The 20,000-nt window shown below is 37.8% G+C and overlaps 2 protein-coding genes across 3 annotated transcripts in view; both read left to right on the top strand.

Moving 5' to 3' along the window:
* Positions 1 to 3,977: 3,977 nt before the first annotated feature.
* LOC110055620 (somatostatin receptor type 2-like) lies at positions 3,978 to 11,958 on the top strand. 2 transcript variants are annotated; one of them, XM_020762008.2, is made up of 3 exons: positions 3,978 to 4,074; positions 7,096 to 8,257; positions 9,828 to 11,958. In XM_020762008.2, exons 2-3 carry the CDS (start codon positions 7,410 to 7,412, stop codon positions 9,976 to 9,978), a joined length of 999 nt encoding a protein of 332 aa, XP_020617667.2. In that variant the 5' UTR covers positions 3,978 to 4,074; positions 7,096 to 7,409; the 3' UTR covers positions 9,979 to 11,958. The 2 variants fall into 2 exon arrangements, with proteins under 2 accessions (XP_020617667.2, XP_089138895.1); XM_089282769.1 differs by lacking the exon at positions 3,978 to 4,074 and having other exon boundaries at positions 6,083 to 8,257.
* Positions 11,959 to 17,774: 5,816 nt separating this feature from the next.
* The window catches only part of LOC110055657 (type-1 angiotensin II receptor A-like), a 3,751-nt gene continuing 1,525 nt past the window's right edge, over positions 17,775 to 20,000 (top strand). The window contains exons 1-2 of the mRNA XM_089282768.1: positions 17,775 to 18,773; positions 19,840 to 20,000. The exon at positions 19,840 to 20,000 is cut by the window's right edge and continues 1,525 nt beyond it. Of these exons, the coding sequence (XP_089138894.1) occupies positions 17,926 to 18,773; positions 19,840 to 20,000 (1,009 nt within the window). The 5' untranslated portion in view covers positions 17,775 to 17,925. The remainder of the gene's footprint in view (positions 18,774 to 19,839) is intronic.

The following is a 20,000-nucleotide window of genomic DNA, read 5'->3' as shown; positions in this document are numbered from 1 at the left end:
TTATTAATGGATCGATTCATCTGTAAGTAAGCTGCGTTCAGGTTAAATGGCTACTTCTTAATCGTAATAAAATTGGATGTCAGCCTCATAATTTGAATACAATTTGTGACTCTTTGAAGCGACGAAAATTATCTGCCCGTTGGCCGTTCAAACCGTAACATTTTCCGGATTTATTTTGACAAATACAACAGAGAAGGATCGTTTTTTATACTAGTAAAAAAAGGTATCGAGAAACTAATGATAGGTTCGGCACTTAAATCAGAAGAACTCCTTTGATCGGCCATATTGGCGGGCCGTCAAGGTCACTCGACCCTCTCGACATTTTCGAAAGTAAAAAGAATTGGAACTTTCTAGCATCCACCCAACAAGACTGCATGCCAAATTTCAACCAAATCGATGGGGCACGGTGGCCGCAACTTTTTCATATTGTTTGAAAATAGTTGTGCTGAGATAAAAGGATGTACGGCGTTCCGTCTGTAAATTACAATGCCAACTGTGCTTTTTTTTTGGTTGGTACAAAGTTTTATAATTGACACTAATCGCTTTTCGGTGGCCACTGTTTGATTGTCAAAATAATATTTCTCTGGATATGTAAGCTTAACTTGTTGTTTTCAGCCCATTTTTTTGTGTGCGTTTTTTTGTGAGCCTAAATAGATGAAGTAAAAATTGTAATATGGTACTCCCCATTGATAAGCTATTAGGAAAGACAATGACAAATTCGCTTAATCAAAAAAAAAAAAAGAATGGATAATTTATCGTTTACCTGTCTCGAAACAATAAAACCAAACTTAACGCACGCTTACTAAAAATGTTTTAAAAAATTCAAAATATTTGATTTGAGGAAAATGAAACAAAAAGAAACTGGAATGAAAATCCAACCAGCCATTTTCATTTTCTAAATTCTCAGAGCATCGACGAGCTTTCGACTAACGCGAACGGTGTAAAATAAACCTGACAGTAAAGGTTGCTCCTTGCAAGGGATACAAGCTGGTCTTGATTCCTCTATTTCAAGATTGGCGTGGTAAATAAAACTTATAAGAAATAACACAATAAAAAACAATTTCGATATCATAGGGCGAGGAGACCTCCAAGAAACCACCAGGCTTTATAGCGGAGGCTCAACAAAACGTTTGCTTTAATAGACACACTCCAAACATTGGTCCAGCAAAGGGTCCAAAATTAGTCTATCAGTTCAAGAGTCCACCGGTCCAGTCCCTACATTATCCCATTCCGTGTCTACGCTGTTAATGCGAGGTAATTTGGGGCAAAAACTACAAAATTGCCTCACATTCATGTTGGATTCTTTTGCAATGCAAATGGAATTAACCGCCAAAAAGGGCTATTCTCTATCCAACCGCAGCACGACATCTCTCTGCTTCTCTACAGTGAAATTGTCTGCCTATCTGCAGTGCAATTCTCTGCCTAACCGCAGCACTGATTCTGTCTAACTGCAAGGCTTATTATGTCTCAGAGAGTTTTATTTTTTAACTACAACATGCCATTTTCTTAACCAACGCAATATAAAACTTGGTTAAGTGCCAAAAACGGTTGCGACCAGAGCTGTCAATTCATTTGAGACAATTTGAAAGATAAATGCGTCTCAAAAGCGGTAAAAAAATATTAAGCTTTAAAGCAAATGAAGTCATTACCGGGACATGGATTTTTATATTTGATTCAGGCTGGCATAATGGCCAATTTTCTCTATGAGACGTGCTTGCAGGGAATCATGGTAGTTGTGTTCATCAAAGCAAATACCCAATCCAAGTTGATCAATACAACCTACCAAGATTCCCTGCAGGCACCTCTCATAGGGGGAATTGACCATTTACATGTACCATTTAATTTCTTCGTTTACCACTTGGATTAGCTCCGACTAAGAAGTTGTTTCAAACACCTGCTAGTGTTTCATGTCGTTATCTTTAAAGCCTGGTAGCTCTTGCTAGAGATACATTAGCCCCATTCTTTTGAGTGCTTGTCAAATGGTTTATTTGCTGTCAAGTAAATATGAGTTTCAAGTCTAATGATTTATCAGTACAATATTTAATACCCACTGACAGTACAAAGTTACTTACATTCAGGTGAAAAATCTAAGATTGATTGTTTCTTTGGTTGAAAACATTCTTTTTGGAATTATGACATATCAAGACTGCGTGGAAAATAAGGGCTCCTTTTTTATTCAAACATGACCAACTGTCACCCAGCTTTCTTTGATTGCTGAATGTCATCTGCGCGAGAAGATAAATAATTCATAATTGTTTGGCTATTTTGTCCTAAGTGAACGAAGTTAAGGAGAACCAATATAGGTTGAGATAATCATGCGAATGTTTTGGGCAATTAACGTTGGCTCCTGCTTTCTAAGTCAACTGTTGCTTATGCTGTTGGCGGTAACTACTGAGTAACAAGGTAAGCGAGGCATTACACAACGATCCGTTTCAGGTAACTTTAACACAAGTTCTCGAATTTAAATTCAAAGATCTGATGGAGAGGTTGACACAAAGTAAAGAGAAAGGACGAGAAAAGGAACGTGTTGACCTAAGAGAGAAATGTTTATGTCCGTAAAACGTCTATTTTATTCTTTGCTTTTTTCGCAGTCGTTTCTGTGTGCAAGTTATTTTGTGATAATCTCGCGAAACGAAACACGATAGCTTCAAAGACTGAAACGAAGCGATAACTGCTTGTGTAATCAGCCGTTCTTTTTAAATGTCTAAAACGTAAGGCTCATCTTTCAATGCATGCAAACAAATAGCTCGGAAGGGAAATTTGACCATTAAAGGATGTAAATAGCTTTCATGAACCTTGTGACGAATATTAAACAGAACAAAAAGAATGGGGACAGTCTCCACCGACTGGGTTAAATTTAGCATAGGTGACCTATTTTTCTCCAGCTGTCTCATTAATACCAGATTTAAATAATAAAGATTTGTCGTGATTGCTAGAAGATAAGTAAAATTATGAGAAAAGTTTAAAACTGCCGCGATACGCCAGCTGTAAACGAAATCTGCATGAATGGCATTAAAAGCAATTGACGAAAGGAGTTTTCACTATCTGCCTGTCGCGAAGATTTTAAAAATGTGAAAATTCACCTCTAGATGTTATTTACCTTAAACGAAATTGGGCTATAAAGCAGCGCGCTTGTCAAAAGTGCAGTCAAGATTGATTAATTTTCGTCGTTTCTTTCTGTTTCGAAGTATTTACTGACTTTGACATGGTTTATTTAAGACCATTGGCAGTCCATGAAGTCTTGTCAATTTAGTTTGATTATTGATGTCTACTTGGCGTTGCAGTTTGTGGCTACGATAAGCGACTTTTGTCGGTTACAAGAATAACTCAGAGGTGGCTAGGTGGTTATCTTCAACGAGGATAATACTTTGGCTTAAAGACGATTGTTTGAAAAATGGAAAATATATATTTTAGTAAGATTTACTTCCAGTTAGTGATTCAGCTTTCGGAAAATGTCTTATTTTGCCGGTATTGTCCGAAATATTGCAAAACGATGTGTGATCAGCATTGTAGTCTTGCAATTGAAGTTTCAGAAAAAAACTCCCTGCTGAGAATCGCAAACTGCAGCAGCTGTGTGAAAAGGGATATAATAAGCAATTTTTTTAAAGTTTTCTTTCCTCGATTCCTGAACATTTTGTTCTTCAGGTGTGTGCAAATTCTTATTGTTTATAAAACGGAGAGAGATCTTTCACTTCTAAATGCATCAGGGTGAATACAAAACTATCAGTGTCCTCAAAATTCCAGACATCGCTGTTTTAAAAAAGTGCCTTTGGATCGTTCTTTTGCTATTACAAATTGCAGCTTTTTGTGAGGAACTTTGTTTTTTTCAACCAGTCATTGCTTATACTGGTCGTTGCAAATATTATCAGAAGAATTATCGCGGATTGGAAAAATATCTTCAGGTTATTTATGTTATTAATGTGATTTGGTAACTTGCGTTATTAAATGAATGGTAAATAATCATTTGAAAGTGATCTTTATTTATATTCTTGAATATTCTATTCTTCAGGTGTGTCAGGGTTATTCACAAGTTGTCCAACGGCCGAGAGGAAACTTTAACCACTGAAAACATAGGTGAGCACATAAAAAATCGTTGTCCTGACGTTTCGAAGAATTTTTGGTCACAAAGATCCCTTTGGATGCCTCCTTATCTCATTTTCACTTTAAGACTTGCGAGTGCATCTGTGTTAAGAAGACTTTTAGAATCTTATTAAAATACCCTCCCATAGGTAGTATTAAACAGCCTGATTTAAAAGAATTTCTGAAATGGTATAGTGGAGTAACGAAATACTTTAATCTAAGGATTTTCTAACATGAACAAAATTGACGACCAAGTTTTCACTGCTTGTGCATATTGAAATAGGAAGATTCGAGGTAAAAACCTAAATGCTGTTTTCAATATGCTTTGCTATTATCTTTCGAGAATTTTTGAACAGGAACAATAGAATTTAACATTTCTGTGTATCGTGTTAAGGGCAAAGCTAGTTATTCAATGCCATATTTGCCTTTGATGATCAAGTTGTTTAATTTTGTTGTAAACATTGCTGACTTATTTTTCTCGAAACACTACGCTAATGACACATGGTATACTTCTACGAAAAGGACAAGGAGGAAATTGAAATCACACACTGATTTGTTTAGATAGTGACAACCTATAATATCAAGCTTTAATGAGCTGCGACAACGCCAGCTACACGGGAAGCCAGAAAAAAAGCATAACAAAACAATTATGAGCACGACGAGCGATTTTACCATTTTCAGTTTGCAACATGCCGCATTCGAAAGAGCGCAATCCTATGGCTCTTTTTTAATTGATTTATTTTTAATTTTGCAATGCTGCGAATCCCATTGCTCTTCCCACACAAAAACTTGAATTTTATTTTTTTTAAATTTGCGGTAGCGAGCGAGCTATACCGCCGTCTTCCTGAGTTGCTCATATTCAGCGAAATTAAAGAAAACGTTTTACTTCCGATGGATTCCCGGCGAAGTACTACGTTCTGTGACATTGCATAAAAGAGATGTGTTTTGCGGCAACGGCAATCGGGCTTAATGTAAACGCATATTTCGCGCACGGGTGCGTTTTTCTTCGACAAACGTAAGAAGGCTAAAATTGCTGATTCTACTGGCCCTCTTCCAAGAGCCCATCAAAATTATCCGGACTGTTTTACCTTCATTTCGTACAATTCTTAATAAGAGGGCAAAAATTTCCTCTGGGTCGACCAGGTCGCGCATTCTGGTAAATCATCTGCTCGAAAATGTTATGTTAACGTAGAGAGAACTTAGGTATTTATCACCACTACGTATCGATAGCTGGGTCAAAAAGTGAAATACATTTTAGCTGCTCGTGTTGACTCTTTGTCTTCAAATCAATTTTTGTCATCATTTTTACCATCCCGGCAAAGACGTTATTACTTCTGCCGTTTTGAATTAATGAAACGGTAGCTTTTATTTCTTGACAAATGAAACAAAAGAGCACACAACATTTTCCTGCAGAATACTCGCGATCCCACAAAAATCGCACAATAGTTTGAACAGAATTTACAATTAAGTCACAACTGGACGAGAAAGGCTCCAAGAAACATCAAAACCTCCCCCAAACATTATGCTGACATAAAACTATTATCTAGCCTCTTCCAAAGTTCAGAACTGACAAATTATGAATCTGTTCTGGTAAACGAATACGTAATTACCTTTTAAGGTATAGGGAACTGCCGATTTGAGAAAGCTGAGCAGAGATGGTGATTCTGGCGAGCGAATTGCCATAAGTAATCACTTATGTTAAGTTTCCACAGATATCCATAATTGTTTTCCTGTCTTTAACAGCAAAAAATATATATTCTTGTTATGTACGTCAAACCCAAGTGGAAATTTCAAAGCTTTTTCCCCTCAATATTATTCATAATACCAGGAACTGTTGTGTTTATATTTGAGGAATGATGCCGGAAATTACAAACGTTAACTTATCAGGGTACGGATTTATTAATACGTTTTTGCTCGCGTTCGTTTTCCTGTTGAAAGTAAAATTGTTCTCGTAAACCGAAAGACATGGCAAATTGTATTCGTAGCTCATGTCGACTTTTGCCAGAGAGTTCATGCTTCAAGAATATTTATGGGAAATGCCACTGATTCATCAGAACCAATTATACAAAGTTTTGTACGAGTCATTTTTTTCTAGTCTTCTCGTTCTCTTGATGTACGTCAGAACGAAATCATTTCAAAGCCTATTTCCGTTGTTTATTCTTTATGGAGCAACACTGTTTTATTTGTGGTGAAGCCTCTCAGGGAATTATCTCTAGACGTTATATTGCCCGTCTATCGCAACAGAGGAAGTTTCATCCTTAAGCAAAGTCTGTGAGGCCCCGTAATAAAAACACCCTCAGTCTTAAAAAGGTCTGCTGTCTGAATTGAAGATTAAGGATTTACTTTTCCGTTTTCTTTGCCCCAATGTCCTTTCAGAGAGAGTGAGGTTCTACAGGCAGTTTTTTCCTGCAGGTAGGACATTTTGATTTATGTTTTTACGAAGACGTACAAAACGATTTTCGCGTATTCGAATGTTAAATGCAACTCTTGATGTTGGGCCGCAGACAATTAGCAGTACCTATGACACTTGACAAATTATGTTCATTAAAAATGTGAAAATTAGTTGAGGCGTTCTTCAAAAAAGTATCTGTTAGGTATTGCTAAAGTTAGTTTCATTTTCTTTCAGAAATCTCATTTGACATTATCCATTTGACTACTCAGTCAAAATTGATTCACTTTAATAATTTATATCACCTTTGGGCACGAGTCCGCCTCCGCTTTTTTTCCTTTCATTATCGGTTACACAATCAGTCATGCGTCAAAAGGTTGGTTGAAAAATGAAATAGCACTTCCCATGACGTTTCTTTCTTTCTCTTTCAGTTCCCTCTTCTGGTTTGTCTTTAAGGCACAATAATTCCAACCGATAGTCTATCTTGAGGTTAAAAAAGTAATTTTCTGTGACGCCACTCACCTACAGAGTCGTCCAAATATAAATATTCTGTCAACAGACGAGAGTAAAGTAGAACACAGACCGCCAAAATTAATTGAAAACGCTATCTTGTTTATCTTTTTCAGCTGCCTTGGAGAAATCTCGCTATTTTGTTTACTGTGTTGCTTCTGTGCAAGAAGATTGGAACGCAAAACTGCCAGTTCACTGCACAATCCCAGTGCACAATACGTAAATTGTTTTCAGGAACTGACAATTAACCAGTTTCCTTGTTTCCAAGGGACCATTTTTGACCCGAAAACGAGCAGAAATACATTCTTAGGAGAACCTCGTACCGAATAGGCGGTTGGTACGTTTGGAATTTACTTGCAAAGATAGCAAGTCCGTCAGCCGAACGTTTGCAGCGAGTTTGCAACTGTTCACTGTGCACAGATTTTGGGCGATGAACGGGACAATCCAGATGAGTTCTTGTCATGATGTGGAGAAAATATCGCACATTGTAATGATCACCCTGGTTATGGTTGGATCGATAATCGGGAACAGTATAATTTGCCTTTTACTCGTCCGGTTTAAGACTCTGCGAACAGTGCCGAATATTTTGATCGCGAACTTAGCTGTCATAGACATTCTCAATGCACTGACCAATATGCCTCTTATGATCATGTGGTACATCTGTAAAGTGCCTTACCTCAAGGGACAGGCAGTCTCGTGGTTTATCGTGACTTGGTACGTACTGTTTATGTATCTAACCGTGTTTAACCTCACCGTTCTAACAATGGATCGCTATGGAGCCATCGTGCACGGCATTCACTACCACTCGTGGAAAACAATCAACAAGGCAAAAGTAGCAGTGTTGTGTGTTTGGCTCCTGGCCGCTGCCTATACATATGGCATGTTCATCTTAGGGCTCGACATTCATCTTGGTGACGCTCCAGTGTTGGTGTACAGGATACAGTATTTAAAGAAATTTGGACGACATTTTATAATTCCCGGTTATCTGGTTCCATTCATGATCATGCTCGTGATGGGGGTTGCCATTTGGCGCACTGTGCACATCCATAGCAGACGGATCTCGACGTTCTGTTCTGGGGGAAAGCAAGTTAAAAATGATGTGAAGACCGCCAAGACGATCGGTTTGACAGTAGCGGCATTTTTCTGCATGGGCGTCTTCCCGATGTTGTTACACAACATCGCAAGAATTCACGGTTCATGGCCTCATTTCCTTGCGTTTTTCCTCACGCACCTCAACAGCATGGCGAATCCAATTATTTACTCACTCAAGACTCCAAGGTAAATGCAGTGGTTAAGAAAACAACAAAACAGATAATGAATAAATAGATAAATCGAAAGCTAGCGTTGAAAACTGGGGTTTCAATCAGTTAAAAAATAAGGTCATGTTTCTTTATAGCATGATATTTCTCACTGTCAATTTCGATATTTTAAAATTCTAACTTGGTGCCGAGGCTTGGTTAGGTTAGAATTTCAACATATCGAATTTGGCCTATTGTCGAAGCATATTTTATCCAGGAAAAACTACCAATTTCCCCGTATATTGAAACAAAACTTTGTTTTAACTTTCCCGTGGATTTCATCGTCTAATCAAATTGGAGAATCAAAAAGGTGCATTCTATTTTTCGAGTCTATTTAATAGAGTAACTAAAAGAAAGTGCGACGCTCAAGTACGAGGGCGTCGACCTTGTATAAAAGACAAGTTTTGACATCTGAGAATCAACAGAAAAACTTGAAACTAATGAAGTGGCAAAAACTTAACGTTATAATTTCCAAACAATCATAAATCGAGGCGGGAAATAGCAAAAAAAAACAAACAAACATCACCGTGTTGTAACTCTATCAGTGGCAAATGCATGGTGATTATGTCAATGTTAACCCGTGGAAAACAACAACCATTTATTGCAAAATAGCCAAACAAAGCCAATAAAAAACAATAGAATTAGTGTCTAAACAGCAGGATGAAACCAACCGTCCATCATCTGGAGTAGTGTACAGAATCAATTTCAGTCAGTGCGATTTTGTATACTATGGCCAGACCGAAAGATCACTGGAGATGCGGGTTTCCGAGCACAAAAAGGCTGTCTTGATGTTCGATCATAACTCCAAACTTGCGTGCCATGTCCACGAATGTCATCATCACATGGATTTTGAAAACGTTGAAGTCGTCGGACATGAGGCACATTACCATCAGCGGCTTTTTCTAGAAGCTTGGATGTCTGTAAAAGACCCGAACGCTGGGAATGATCACATAGTCATCCCTGAAGTCTACAAGAGCTTGGGACGCACTTAGTTTTTTCAACTGATGAAGGCTTAAGAGTTAGCCGAAACATCTTGCTAAAATATACAAGTCAGTGACAAAAAACGGCACTTTTATCGATTATAAAATTAGTGTCTATTGGTTTCTAATTTGTATAGTAGCTGTTTCACAGGCTGAGTGAAATCACTCTAGGATTTTCAGTTGACAAAGGACAACCAGTTCTTTTGTGTCAGCTAATTTTGAGTCATCGTAAAAATGGCTCGGGAATCGCACCTTTTAGCTCATGTTAGAGTGTAAAAATATCCAGTGCAATGCTCAATACCTTATTAGCAAAACTTACCTCCGCCTCTTTTTTTCTTTTTTTTTTATCTACTTCAAGGAAATTATAATGAAAATTGCTCTAGATAAATAGTCGAAATTCCTTCCTAAGTTAAAAAAAATTGTACTATCTTGAGCCGTTGTTCGTAAACCTATTTATTCTCTCTGATAATTTACTTAATAATATTGCTCAGGCTGTTGTTAGACCTAAGATTATATAAGTCTAACTCATTTCACGCAAACATTTGAAGTATTATATTTTTCAATTTTTAGGTTTCGCAAGGCCTTCTCATTGTTCATGAAGGACCCGTGGGGCAAGTCACAACCCGTTTTGACTTCCAAGACTCAAACTGAACTTTATTCCACAACAAGAAATTCACCTTGCGTAACAGAAGAATATAACATTCAGATGACAGAACTTTAAAAGGAAAATAGGGAGTTAATCCCAATTTACACGTATTTCATTTGATCATCTTTTTTTTTTTTTTGTTTTGTGGGAACTAATCTTTGCGATTGCCGGTAAAGGACTGGTTTTTCTTGCTGGGTATTCATATTTGTGATTTTCGGGAGGTCCCGTTTAATTGAAAGTACAATTTCGGATTTATTAATTTAACTGCAAGCAATTGACAAGTGAAAACAAGCGCATAGATATAAAACACAGTAATTCAGTAATCAGGGTCACTCTATCCCATTTATATCTTGCTCTTGTGCGAAAATGTAGTGTTCTTCTCATTGGGGTGCCTTCAGACAATCCTTTCCTGTAAACCTTTTTTTTATTATTTCTGAACGTGTTTCTCATTTCATCGTTTAGTTTCTGAACGAAAGAGACGTTTTAAATGAATGGCAGCAACAAGAATCTACTTGTGATGTTTGTGTGTATAATTTCGCCAGTGGAGTAAATTTTTGCGGAGGAAATTTTTTCCTGAAGTTTTTTTTGCGGGAACCTATTTTTTTGCTGATCATGGAAAAAAACGGATAAATCGCAAAAATCAGAGCCTGCAAAAATTTAGTTTCACACAGTATATACGATTATACGATTTGTAAGCAAGAGATTCGGTATACACTGCAAACAAATTTTAAAAACAATATGTGTAGTCAGCTATGCTTCATCTTTTTGCAAGTAGCGTTTTCATTCACGAAAAGAAATCGAGTCTGTCCCGAGAATCTGTGTACTTACAACTGATTTGGTTTACTGTTTGGATTGGGGTCGAAGAACTATCAGCTCGCCATTTACACTCACCCATTCGCATCCCAATTTATCGTACTCGAGCAGTTAGTAGTTGCAATTTAAATGAGCTAAGTCACGGTATTTTGGCCAGGTACAAAATAACCTTAAGTTTACTAAGATAGAAAAACACCAAAGAAATGATAATAAACCATAAAGGAACAAGGATGGTTTAGGATGGAGAAGATTGACAAGGATTACAACTGCCGAATTTGAAAAATATAGAACTTTTCAAGATGCAAAAGCCGTGAGGTAGCTCCTTTAACGTTTTCTTACCCTCTTGTGGAAGGCATATACATTATCAACATTTCTGTATCTCATATTTTACGTAGTTTTCTAGAGATGTGTTAAATATTATAGTTCAACACTGAATTTTCTCCTATTCTTATTGGTTTAAATTGATCACGTGACGCGATAGTGTTCATTGACGTAGGGACACAATCTGCCCATCGTGACCGTCCAAGGAAAATAACCGGATGGATAATGCTCGTCCGTGAAAATTTTTCTGTACACAAGCCTGCTTATAGGAAAAAATGAAAGACGCAATTTGTCTGTTTTCTTTTTCAAATTTTACATTTAACTTTCACGCCTGAAAAAGTTAAAAATAATTCAATATGATTTTTGAAATGGCGAGCCGAACAAAATTTAGTGGTGAACAATAAAGACAATGGAGTGTTTATGTCACGGAACTACCGGCCTGATAGTTGCCTCTTGGAAGTTTGATGCTCTTAAAACTAGCATTTTTGTCTTCGAAGCTTCGCTTCTCGGGCAAATATTTCCTTTGAGAACATCAAGTTTCCGCAGGGCAACTATCAGCCGATAGTTCCTCCCCAGAAACACTCCATTGTTTAATTAGAATGAGACTGAATGTAAAACCTTATTAGATTGGTAGTGAATAATATTTCTCAAGCTCGGAATGGACATTAACTTTGAGAGCTGAATCCTGCTTTTTTCAGTGTTGGTTGGATGATGTGGACCGTTCATCCAAGCGAAGTGATCGTATGAAAAGGTGGAAAAAATTTTTTGGTGTCTACATTCCGTGTTACTACAGACACGCCATTCTTTGTTCTTGTGGTCTCAAGTCATGAAGATTATGTAAACTTCTTATTGATATGAGTATTGTAAATATTTAAGTATCGTAAAGTCAGCATATCGTGTTAATAAATTGAAGTAACGTCATATTTGCGTCGTTTGTGTTTGTTGTTTTGTGTGTTTCTTATGTGTTTTGAGTTCTGATTTTAGACAACATCACATGCCTATTTTACCAATATGAGGTCTTTCGGTTGGTCCTGCCTTTCCTTCTTGCATTACACCAATCGTGCATGCATGCATGTGATTTTTTCCATGTTCCGGCGGCCTCCCCTCCTATCTTCCCCGAGCGTTACTCTTGGGCTCTCCTAAGACTTTCCTCGTACATTAATCTGCGCGTTTTCCTGCCTTCCCTTGTACCTTTCCAAGCGATTTCCCTTTCTTTTCCTAGTACCTTTCTACAAGAATTCCATGTAGCCTCCAGTAAATTTAGCTGGCATTGCCACTCATTTTCTATGCGTTTCACCACCTCGAGGGTTTCCTGCTACATTTCGTTTTCGTTGGCAATGCGTTTTCCCATTCTTTTCCTCTTGTGGTAGTCTTACTTTTACTGCTTCTTATGAGGGTTTCCTCCTGCGTTCGCTCTGTACGTTTCCCATCGCTCTTAACCATGCGTTCCCAGTGCATTCTTAACGAATTTGGCTCGCATTACCACAACCCTCTCTTCTGAAATTTCTAATAGGGTCGAGATGCAATCCCTACGAGTCCAGTGAATTTTGCCTGCATTGCCACCCACTCTGTATTCGTTTCACTACGTGTTCGGGAGTGTTACGTCAACGGTCAGTTCCCTTGTACCTTCCGTATCTTAAGTTACATTGTACTTTTGTTGTCTTCTACGACTTTGCTCGTACCTTAAACCTGTGTTCCTTCGCGTGATTCTCAGTGAGTTCTCTTAAAGAGCTCCCTGTTTTTTTATCGTTAATAATCATATTTTTTTATTGCCGATGTTCCGAAAAGCAGTCTACTTCACGTACATCGAAGGTGAGTCAACGGAGGCAAACGATCTTAGTCATATTTGGTAGAAGTGGGTCTGTTGCGTAAGAAATTCCAAATGTTGCCAACGTTTTCACAAAACTTAACCGTTCAAGAAACATTTGAAACCGCCGCACGGATAAATGAAGAGCTAAAAAGAACGGAATTCGACGGCGCAATTTGCCAAAAAATTCAAACTCTAATCGATAGTTTTCTTCATTTTTTTTTTGCTAAACGTAGACATTTAAAGAAAAAAGAAAAATAGGAGTAACTGAATGTCCAAGATCGTTAAATCCAGGCAAAGCTATAACAATGGCCATCTGCCCAATCATTGTTCAGCGCGCGCTCTCATGCATGACGTAGCCTGTAAATTTGCTTGCGTAGTAAGGATGCGCAAAAACAATTAGTGCGAACGTCCTTTAGTCCCGCTGATGCATGGCTTAATTCTAGCTCAATTATTCTAAAAGTCGGTCTCAAACATTATGAAGACATATTATATGTGAGAGTGGTGTTTGTTTTGTGCACAGATTTTTTTCCTGTTTAATTGATCCCCAAAGATAGATGTGTTAAATTTTGGTGTTGACCATGGACTTCACGGGCCTTTGCTCGGGCGGATAGAAAATTTCCTAAAACGTGAAAACTTTAAAAGATCTAATCAACCAAATTTTGGTTCAAGTTTAGTATAAGTACATGACTGTCGCGCAATACATAGGAAATGAGCGAAATCTATCTTTCAAGCCAGATGGACTGGACCGCTTTTGCAGAATGCCTCTTAACTAACAAAGAAACAATAGGACGGAACCTGGTCTGCTTGGTCATGTGACCTTCACACAACGTGAGAGGGGGGCTGACACAACGAGCATTTGCTCCTCCTCAAGATCCATTTCCACTCCATGCAAGAGGAGAAGATAGGAAGAAATTATTTGCAGGTAAATATTTTGTTTTATCGTTAGACAGAATTCAAAATTCCAAACAAACCCTCTAAAATCGAAGATATAATACAGGAGAAGAAAGAGAAAAAAGGGATTTCACGAGCATGGATATTGTAATAGATGATTTCTTCGATACATAGCATTATTTGAAATATTGCAGAGAACCTTTCACCTTCGCACTAAACATTGCAATATAACGCCGTGAGCCTCAAAAATCTTCGGCTGCTTTAAAAACCTGTCGTTTTTCTACGATCGTTGATGCTAAAATGGTTTTTCTTTCTTTCTAATTAGAATGTTCTGCTAAAGCAATAGTTACTTATGCCTTGCACTGTAGGTAATGAATTTTGATAGGTAAGGAGATTTTGAAGAATGTTTACTTTACAGGACGTTTTCCTCTGAACGTTCCCTAAAATGCAACGTTACAAATTTCCATTTGGCAGCCGCAAAGTGCAGTTTCAAGTAGCCATTTTATGTTCAACTGTTTTGTTTTGCAAGCAGCAAAAGGTTCTTTTCAATACGACTATTATGCTTATCTAATTAACAGTTTGAAAGAGATTTAGGGTACTGGTTGACCTCTTTTTACACACTCTGGCCATGCAAACAGTGCAAATTCTACAAGCTTTGCGAACACCTGTCTATTACTCAAGAAAATGAGAAGCAATATCATGTATAAATGGATTTAGAAATTATGATTGTTTTTCATTTTGGTTTTTTGTTTTTGGTGTTTTTCTCCTGTAGATTGTCAGTAGTTATGGGTTTAGTTTTCTTTATTCGTGAACATTTCGCAAGGAAATCATTTACGAGGTGTGTGTTAAGTCTCGTACTTTTTGTACTTTCAGTGTTTTGCGTACGCTAGCTTCGACTGCCGTTTTATTTACAGACAGCAACAAATAATACAGAAATTTAAATTGACTTACCTTAAATTAAAAAGTCCATTACGATTTTAATAATATGGGCGGCAACGATTTTTTTTCTTTGATATACTGGACTTAAACTGATTAACAGTAAAATCACTCAGTCGGCCAAAAAATAAATGAATTATTTCTTTACTCGATGAAATAATTATGAAATAATTCCGAAATACCACAAATATTAACCAGAAATTGATTTTCATTTCTGTATTTTATCTTTTGATTTCTCTGCTTGTTTTCGTCTTAAATTTGAGGCGATAAAAAAGTGGTGCTCTTACGATATTGCTCAGTTGACACGAGATTCAATTAGCTGCTGCCACGAGCGGGGTGGAATATATTTTGAGTGGAACAAAACAAATTAACTCTTCTGCATTTATTTTAGGAAATAAAAAGAGCACACATTTGATGGAGTAAGAAACTTGGGCTTGCTCTGATATCAAAAATTTATTAGTGAGTTTGTTGTTTTTTTGCATGGGTTCGGGAAATATGCCGATACGAAAAGGTTGAATGCCTTAATGTTTACAAATAGACCAGGCCTTGTATTGTTTCCGTGTTAAAGAAGACGAATAAATTCATAACAAATATTGAGTGGAGTAGTGTATTAATAAGACTAAAAGGAAGCCAAGCCATATTTTGTTTCTTCAGAGCCACAAAATGATAAATCAATTGTCCCAAGCAAGTTAACTTTAAGAAATCGCTGAATTGATAAAAAATGGCAATCGACGAGGCGGATATTTGCAAGGCAAAGACGTCATAGGGGGAACCCATCAAAAAAAAAAAAGATTACTTTACGGGTAAATATGAGAAAATAAATTTCTGGATCATATAAAATCTCTAAATCCCTTTGGAGGTAGTTTTTCGAAACGTATCTTGAGGTTCTTTTCCAAGCAACGTAAATTGACATTTTCTCAAGAATTTTTTAAAATTTCACTTTACTGTTCACTGTCAAATAATTTAACAGACAGTCATGTAAACCATGCATAATATGACACGGATGCTGTTAATAATTCTTCAAGAGCCTAATTTGACGAACGAACAAGGTCAAGTGAACCAAGAATTTTGTAGGCTTTGAAGATACCTAAAAAAAAGTAAGCTAAGCCGACCTAAAGAGGATATTGCTTTCATCTGTAATAACGGGCAGGTGCAACAATTTGGTCTGCTATCATTTTACACACTGCCAAACAATACAAAGCTGAACAATATCATATACCGTGAAGCTTGGATGCATCAAAGTTTACAACACGTCCTTGAGATAGGTTAAACGTGAATGTGGAGATCAACAGTTTTCGCGGAAAGATAAAACTAACAAGAAGAGCATGGCAAGAACATTTATTCAAAGGTAATTTTTACAGTTTGCAAAACATAAATTAACTATCAAGAATAATTGCTTCAAAAGCAATTAAAGTTACAGGGCTGCATATTTTCCTAGACCCTGCTTTTAAAATGGTCCTTCTTACAAACAGTTTTAGGACGTAAATAAGGTGTGATACTTTTTTTCTAATGCTGGAGGTAACCCTGCGATGGACTAGCATCCCATCCAGGGGCAGTAGAAATACTCCTAGTCGCTTCATGCTACAGAAACCGGGATAAGCTCCGGCCTGATGGGCCACTTGGCTCGCATGCAGACTTTACCTTTTTACCTTTACTTTTTTCCTTTACTGATTTAAAACGCGATACTCTGAGCTGACGAAAAACTTGTTCGTCTTTCAACAACAAAAAGAAATTAGGGCCATTTAGACGCGAAAAATAAGCCGTGGCTTACATAAGATGCGAACTTACTGTATAAACGATAACCAGTTCGCGTCTTATATAAACCGAGAATAGAAGCTGCGGCTTGTGCCAGAAAACACCCCCTTAACTCAAAACATATACCACAAATCGACCTTACGAATTACCTAGCGTTATTCAGGAGGTCTTGTTCTCTCAAAATCCGTTATCAGACCCTTCCTGTGGTGATGGGAGGACGAAAACCCTATTACCCGGTTTCAGCTCCTGGACTAGGGGTTTTGAGCTCGGCTTAAATAAACCGCGACTCATTTTAAGACACGAAACCACCCGTATAAATGATATCGCGGCTTGTTTGCGGTTAACGTAAGACGCAAATTTACAGTGCACAAGCGCAAGTTTTTTCCGTGCTCGCGCGATTGCTCGCGCAATACCACGATTGCTATGACAACCAACACAAAAGCGAGGTAGTAATGAATAACTAGTCACGAATAAGCCGTGATCCATATATGCTAGCACTTGCCATCTTATATAGGCCGCTCGTGTAAGTCGCGGCCTGCGTAAGCTGCGGCTTATTTTTCTCGTATAAATGGCCCTATTGTTTAGAAACAAATTAAAAGCGCTCTTTATGTAAATTCTCATTTGTTTTAGCCGTGGTATTTGACGAATGTTGCAAAATGACGCGTAGCCATCAGAAAATTTTCTGCCAAAACTAATCAAATTAATTCATACAATATGATTTCTATATTTTTTAGGAAAATCTTTGAAAACTTCCTGGTTTGATTAGCAATATAGTGACGCCTACTCTTCACTCTCTCTTAATTTGCTCACTTTCCTCTGCACCTTCACAAGAACATATCTTTCAGTTGATTTTGTCAATCAACCATTTCCAAACTCTGGCATAAAATACAAAATTTATCAAATTTGTTCTAACCTCTTCAGTCGGACATACAATTTTAAGGAAACAGTCACGCGGGTAAATATTTACGCCAGGACTGGGGAGAAATTGAAAGAAAGATGGCTTACAAGCCTATGAAGATTTATTAATTTGTCACCTGTATGGTAATTAGTCGTATTTGTGAACTGCAAATGAACAAAGGTAAATCAATAAAAGCTTCATGGTTGAGAAAAAGATGGTGCAAAGAAAACCTGCTGGGGACTAAACCCTCGTTCCACATCTTGGAAAGAAGCAGTTTAAATGTAGGATTATAGGGATTTCCCAGTTTGTTAATTTATCTTGCTACATTTACATTGAAAGAAAATCATTCGTGTAAATGCCTATAAATAAATGTATGGCAAAGAAAGCTTCGCAAAATGAAAAGTAAGTTAAACGTGTCAAATTTCTTCCAGATAACTCAGAAAAGAATGGAAATTACCCACGTAGACGATTCATATTGATGCAGAGAACAAAGAGATGATTGATGCCACAGTAAAAATATCTCTATTTATGGTCTTTGACGTAGTACAAAATTGACGGCTGAAGGTATTGGATCGGTTTTCAGTGAGCAGCCTGAACGATGGGCGAGGAAAACACAACGTCTTCTTGTCAGGATGAGGAGAAACACTCGCATATCTTAATGATTACCGTTGTCATGTTTGGATCTATAATCGGGAACAGTATAATTTGCCTGTTACTCGTCCGGTTTAAGACTCTGCGAACTGTGCCGAATATTCTGATTGCGAACTTAGCTCTCATAGACATCCTCAACGCCCTGACCAATATGCCTCTTATGATCATGTGGTACATCTGCAAAGTGCCCTTCCTAAAGGGCCGCCCTATCTCATGGTTCGTCGTGACTTGGTACGTGCTTTTCATGTACTTAACTGTGTTCAACCTCATTGTATTGACAATGGACCGCTATGGAGCCATCGTGCACGGCCTTCGCTACCATTCATGGAAGACGATCAACAAAGCAAAAGTAGCAGTATTGTTTGTATGGCTCCTAGCAGCTGCCTATACATATGGCATGTTCATATTAGGGCTCGACACTGATCTTGGTGACGCTCCAGTGCTGGAGTACAGGATACACTATTTGAAGAACTTTGGAAGACATTTTATAATTCCCGGTTATCTGGTTCCATTCTCAATCATGCTCGTCATGGGAGTTGCTATATGGCGCACCGTGAGCAGGCAAAGTAAACGTATCTCGGAGTTTTGTTCCGTGCGAAAACAAGTTAAAAATGATGTGAAGACAGCCAAAACAATCGGTTTGACTGTGATGACATTTTTCTTCATGGGTGTGTTCCCTATGCTGTTACACAACATTGCAAAAATGCACGGTACATGGCCTCATTTCCTTGCGTTTTTTCTCACACACCTCAACAGTATGGTGAATCCTGTCATCTACTCACTTAAGACTCAAAGGTATGTAAATCGGTATCGAACATTATGAGATGAAAATTTATACATTTTTATCCCCTATCTCCATAAATTTGTTCTGGAAAAATATGTGAGGAAAAATGGTGTTGAATGCTCTTCTTATGTGAGGACAGGGTTGTGGGCTGCAGTTTAATTTTTATCGCCTATGTATAGTTACCAACCGTTTAACGTTTCGGAGTTATTGGATGTCAGTTAATATTTCCGAGTTAGTTGTATAATATTTTGCGAATGTGGCAATTAGCTTGTTGAGTCTCAAACAGCGCATACAAAGGTAACCAACGAAGAAAAGCTTTTATATTTCCTTATATATTTCACTTTCATACCTTAAAGGTTGGAACTGAAGTGCTTGCTATATTAAGGTATATCAACGATATTGCTACCCAGGGAAATTAAATGTAGCATGCTGGAGCTAGTTTTAGAAGGAGAATAAAAACGGACCGCTACACACCGAACGGTGACGTCATATTGGTTATATTACGTATCCAACGAGGCACTCTACAGACTTAACAGCTTGTTACCAAAATAACCGTAACGTGAACTCATGGACTATCCCTTGTAGTGGTGGGCGAGCTTGCCTGCGTCCATCACTTTGAGAGCTATTCCGGCTGGAAGATAAATCTCCCTTGCAGATTACGTAAATCATATCAGAATTAGCAAGAATGATCCACCCACGGTTTTACCGAGACGGATGGGGCCGATACTTTTCTTAACGGCCTCACGCAAACTGGGTCGCTTAAGAGGAAAATTATTACCAGACCAGAGCTGATAAATTTCGTTTCAATTGAATGGTGTGAAGGAACCAATCAGAACCGGTACGTAATCTTGGTCTTGGCCACCAAGAAACCAGGAGTATTGGTCTTCTACTCGAGAAAAGATGCACTCATCTTCACTTGTCATTTGTTAACTACCTTTGCCACTTACTCATTCCTAATTAGTCGATCACTGATGTCAGTTATTTGTAAATAAGCATGGTTTGAGGCATTTGTACATAAGCTGTATTCAATTCCTTCTTGGCAAATGCTCTATGTATGTCTCTTTTATTTTCCCACAGGTTTCGCAAGGCTTTCGTACTGTTCCTGAAAGATCCTTGTGGCAAGTCACAGCCCTTTATGACTTCCAATAATCAGACAGATCTTCACTCGAAAAGAAGGAATTACAGTCGCAAGGCAGAAAAACATACGCCACAGAAAATAATTTTAAAGAAAATAACAA

Source organism: Orbicella faveolata, unplaced genomic scaffold (genome assembly GCF_042242905.1).
Source record: "Orbicella faveolata isolate gen_17 unplaced genomic scaffold, um_ofav_v1 contig_12, whole genome shotgun sequence".
Lineage (NCBI taxonomy): Eukaryota > Metazoa > Cnidaria > Anthozoa > Scleractinia > Merulinidae > Orbicella > Orbicella faveolata.
The sequence above is the reverse complement of the archived record's forward strand: the minus strand, read 5'-3'. Positions and strand labels throughout refer to the sequence as shown.

What these genes read in the sequence shown, in the direction of transcription:
- LOC110055620 (XM_020762008.2), top strand. Translation starts at nt 7,410, where the DNA reads ATGAACGGGACAATCCAGATGAGTTCTTGTCATGATGTGGAGAAAATA. An exon ending in TACTCACTCAAGACTCCAAG is followed by an intron (nt 8,258 to 9,827) that starts GTAAATGCAGTG and finishes TTCAATTTTTAG; the next exon opens with GTTTCGCAAGGCCTTCTCAT.